General features: G+C 34.3%; 1 protein-coding gene across 1 annotated transcript; it reads right to left on the bottom strand.

The window, feature by feature from the left end:
• Window positions 1–360: 360 nt before the first annotated feature.
• On the bottom strand, window positions 361–2,550 carry smim8 (small integral membrane protein 8). The gene is made up of 2 exons (XM_067384907.1): window positions 2,316–2,550; window positions 361–711 (listed from the first exon to the last, which is right to left on the bottom strand). The coding sequence occupies exons 1-2, from the start codon at window positions 2,469–2,471 to the stop codon at window positions 553–555; spliced, it is 315 nt and encodes a 104-aa protein (XP_067241008.1). The 5' UTR covers window positions 2,472–2,550; the 3' UTR covers window positions 361–552.
• Window positions 2,551–4,108: the final 1,558 nt, after the last annotated feature.

The raw sequence follows: 4,108 nt of genomic DNA on the forward strand, positions 1-4,108 counted from the left end.
TTGAACAATCTTCAATCTTCAGTGTTCAACACAATCAGCAGCTGATAGCAATGGATTTTAAAATAATTACTAGTCAAGTTTAACTTTCTCATACATAAATATTATTTTACTCCCTGCTTTTACATATGTGAATATTTGAAAATCATGTTTTAAGTTTCACTAAGGAAAGATTGCAACTAATATGACCCATTTATCAGCTGAATGTAATTTAACTCATAATGTGGCATATTAACCCAGCTGTATGCTTCAGCCCTGCCCAAACAGGAATCAGTAACTGTGTGTTGGTCTGGTAATTATGGATAGATTACTATACTGTGCAATATAAAGCAGAATATGAAACTAATTAAATGACATTGCATGTTTAAAACACACACACACACACACACACACACACACACACACACACACACACACACACACACACACACACACACACACACACACACACACACAGCAAGACTTCCACTACATGTTCAGTTCATGTCTATGATGATTATTCCTGGATGATTAATCTGAGGTGCAGTGATGATGATGATGATGATGATGATGAAGTCAGTCCCATCTGGAGGTCTTCCTCCTCATGTATCTCTCTCCGTCACTGTCCACGGCCTCGTACAGCTGCTGGTCGCTCTCTCTGATGGCGTGCAGATATCCCAGATACCCCACACACAGCGTGAGGCTCAGCAGACCCACGGCCATCACCGCTTTATTCTGCAGGAGCGAGAAGAGCGTCACTGATCAATGATGCAGCGCTGTCCACGGAGATTATATCCGGGGACACTGGATCTCTCCTGGAAACTTTTGTTTCATGCTGATGTCTTTTCTGTATTGATCATGTTTTCATCTCAGCCTTACAATCGTGAAATATGAAAATTCAGCAGGGAGTTTAATTACGTTTTTAAAACAAAAACAAAAGGTAAAATGAGCAAAACATTTCAGTATTTGTGTGAAAATTAATTTAGTTATTCTTGTCCATGAGCTGTAGTGTCATTTTCACAATAAAAAAAGATTTAAAAAATGTAAATCATGACAAAAATCTAAATTATGATAAAAAGTCGAAGTTATTATGGCATACTAAGACAAAGTTATGAATTTAAAAAATCTAAATTATAACATAAGTCAAAGTTATGACAAACTAAATCATAATTAAAGGTGCCGTAGAACGTCTTTTCAAAAGAAGTCTAAGGTGTCTAAGGCTTCTTGCTTGCTTGCCTAGTCTGATGATTCAGCTGTGCACAGATCCAGACGTTAATACTGGCTGCCCTTGTCTAATGCCTTGAACATGGGCTGGCATATGCAAATATTGGGGGCGTACATATTAATGATCCCGACTGTTACGTAACAGTCAGTGTTATGTTGAGATTCGCCTGTTCTTCAGAGGTCTTTTAAACAAATGAGATTTACATAAGGAGGAGGAAACAATGGAGTTTGAGACTCTCTGTACGTCATTTCCATGTACTGAACTCTTGTTATTCAACTATGCCAAGATAAATTCAATTTTTAATTCTAGGGCACCTTTAAGAGATTAAAATACTTTTAATAACCTAATTGCGTTTAAGTTATAATTTCGATTTACTATCATGATTTCAACGTTTCATCTCCTAAAAATATCATAATTTCAACTTTTGATGTCATTGTTATTATTGTAAAAAGCATATTTTTTTAAAACAAAACAAAACACAAAGTAAACCATTTTAATATTTATTGTGTGAAATGATAAAAAGTCAAAGTTATGACATACTAAGTCATAATTATGAGTTTTATATAAATTATGACAAAAGCCGAAGTTATGACATATTAATTCAGTCATAATTATGGTAAAGTCAAAATTATTACTGTCATACTTTTTTAGTCATCATTTAATATCATAATTTGGTCTTTTAAGGGATAATTTTGACTTAGTGTCATCATTTTGACTTCTTAAAGGGATAGTTCACCCAAAAATGAAAATTGTGTCATCATTTACTAATGATTCTTTCTTTCTTTCTTCTGCTGAACATAAAGGAAGATATTTTGAATAAAGTTTGTAAAGAGGCTGCTTTGGGGCACCACTGACTTCCAATGCAGGAAAAATAATGCTATGAAAGTCATTGGTGTCCCAAAACTGTGCAGTTTCCCACATTCTTCAAAATATCTTCCTTTATGTTCAGCAGGAGAAAGGAATGTATACAGGTGTGGAACAACATGAGGGTGAGTAAATGATGACAAAATTTTAATTTTTGAGTGAACTAACCCTTTAACCTCATAATTATGACTGTCGACTGTATGCAGAAGAAGAGTGTGAGCAGAAGAAGAAGAGTGTGAGCAGCACTCGCCGGTTTGATGAAGAGCTCCGGGTTGACGGCTCGGAACAGTGAGGTGGTCGTGACCCCCCGGAGACCGGGACTCCTGTAGCCCGAGTCCGCGGAGCTGCTGGCCGGCTGCTGCGCGCCTCCTTTACCGCTGCTGCTGCTGTCCTGCGCGGGGCTCATGATCTCCTCACAGAATCAGACCATCTACAGTCAAACACACGCTGAACATAAACACTTCTTCTTCTTCTTTGAGGGTTTACGAGAGCTGCCATCCAAATTGTTGCATTACTGCCACCTTCTGTTCTGTATTAAAGTCACTTTATTTTAGAGTCGCCTGTCCTCATTTGAACACTATCTGCACATTATAATATGGCTTTCATGTTGCCTCGACTCTTTTTATTTCCTGTATTTGAAATTAATGAACACGTCTTTCATGAATGAATTTTTTCACATGACACTGAGGGTCAGTCGTGTGGGTCAGGTTGACCTGCAGGAGGACCACAGCGCCCTCTAGTGTCGAAGAGTGTGAAGTGATATTTTTCACAGGATAAACATACAGGAGAAGAATATTAGGGAAAGTATTGTACTCACTCCACCCAAACCCCAAAACAGAAATAAATGAGTTAAATTAAAATAAAATAAATAATAAAACAAATATTCAGTACACAATTATAGAGTGTAATACAAAGTATGTGCAGCATGTATAGAATATATTTTGAGACTTGAGAGTGTGAAGTGATGCGCCCTCTGGTGTTCAGCACACGCACATTCTCAGAGAACAGTGAAAAAGTTTACAGAAAAACATGTAAAAAAAAAAAAAGAGAGAAAAAGTAAAATAATAATAATAAAAAATGTAATTAAATAAATAAGGAAAAAAATACTAAAATAAAGTAATATAAACTTGATGTAAATGCATAATACATCAAACAGTACAGTAATATAGTGAGTAGGAAAGAAATAATAATAAAATACCGTAATGTATTTTACACATATTTATAATGTTATTTTTTCACAGCATAAATTTTGAACAGTGTAAATGTATATATTTATATAAATATAAATACTTAATAATAAATGGAGTTCAACTGTGAAAATGCCCTTAAGAAAAATATTTATATTGTCATTTTATTGGACATTTCATCAATAGTCTGACAAAGAAGCAATGCACTATTAAATATCTCTATATATAAAGTTGTGCATACATACGCATATGCATATATATATATGCATAATTTGTTTATTATATATAATTAACTTTATCCACATACATACAGCAGACTAAGATAAAGAAATATATACTGTGTATAGCAATTTGTTTTTTGTTTTTTTGTCGTAAAATATTAACATAATTATCTCCCAGGATATGTATGTTCAACTTTATCTGCATACATACAGTATTCTCATGTAGGCTGATATATAACATATAGCAAATCTGAACTGCTTGATTGTTTATCATCACAAAATGTAAACTATATTATCATCCAGCTCTAATCTGATATATAAATGAATGTGTCTTGACTTAAAATGGCCGTCTCTGCTTTTAAGACACACTAATTGGTTTCAGTTTATATTTCAATGCATTAATTAGATTTATTTACAGCATTGCACTTTAAATAATAAAGTCTGCTCAGCTCTACATTTATTTGTCCCTTGTGACAAGATATCAAGTGACAAAAGAGCTTTTATGTTTAACACCTCATATAGACTTGATTATTTTTCTTGTTGACATTAGATCCATTTCATCAGGCGTGTGTTTGAGCTTCTTCAGTGAAGCGTCACTGTTTATTCTTCAGGTTTATATTGTATTGAGCAATCAT

Source organism: Chanodichthys erythropterus, chromosome 4, assembly GCF_024489055.1.
Source record: "Chanodichthys erythropterus isolate Z2021 chromosome 4, ASM2448905v1, whole genome shotgun sequence".
Classification (NCBI taxonomy): domain Eukaryota; kingdom Metazoa; phylum Chordata; class Actinopteri; order Cypriniformes; family Xenocyprididae; genus Chanodichthys; species Chanodichthys erythropterus.

What these genes read in the sequence shown, in the direction of transcription:
- smim8 (XM_067384907.1), bottom strand. Translation starts at nt 2,471, where the DNA reads ATGAGCCCCGCGCAGGACAGCAGCAGCAGCGGTAAAGGAGGCGCGCAG. An exon ending in CGGAGCTCTTCATCAAACCG is followed by an intron (nt 712 to 2,315) that starts GCGAGTGCTGCT and finishes TCGCTCCTGCAG; the next exon opens with AATAAAGCGGTGATGGCCGT.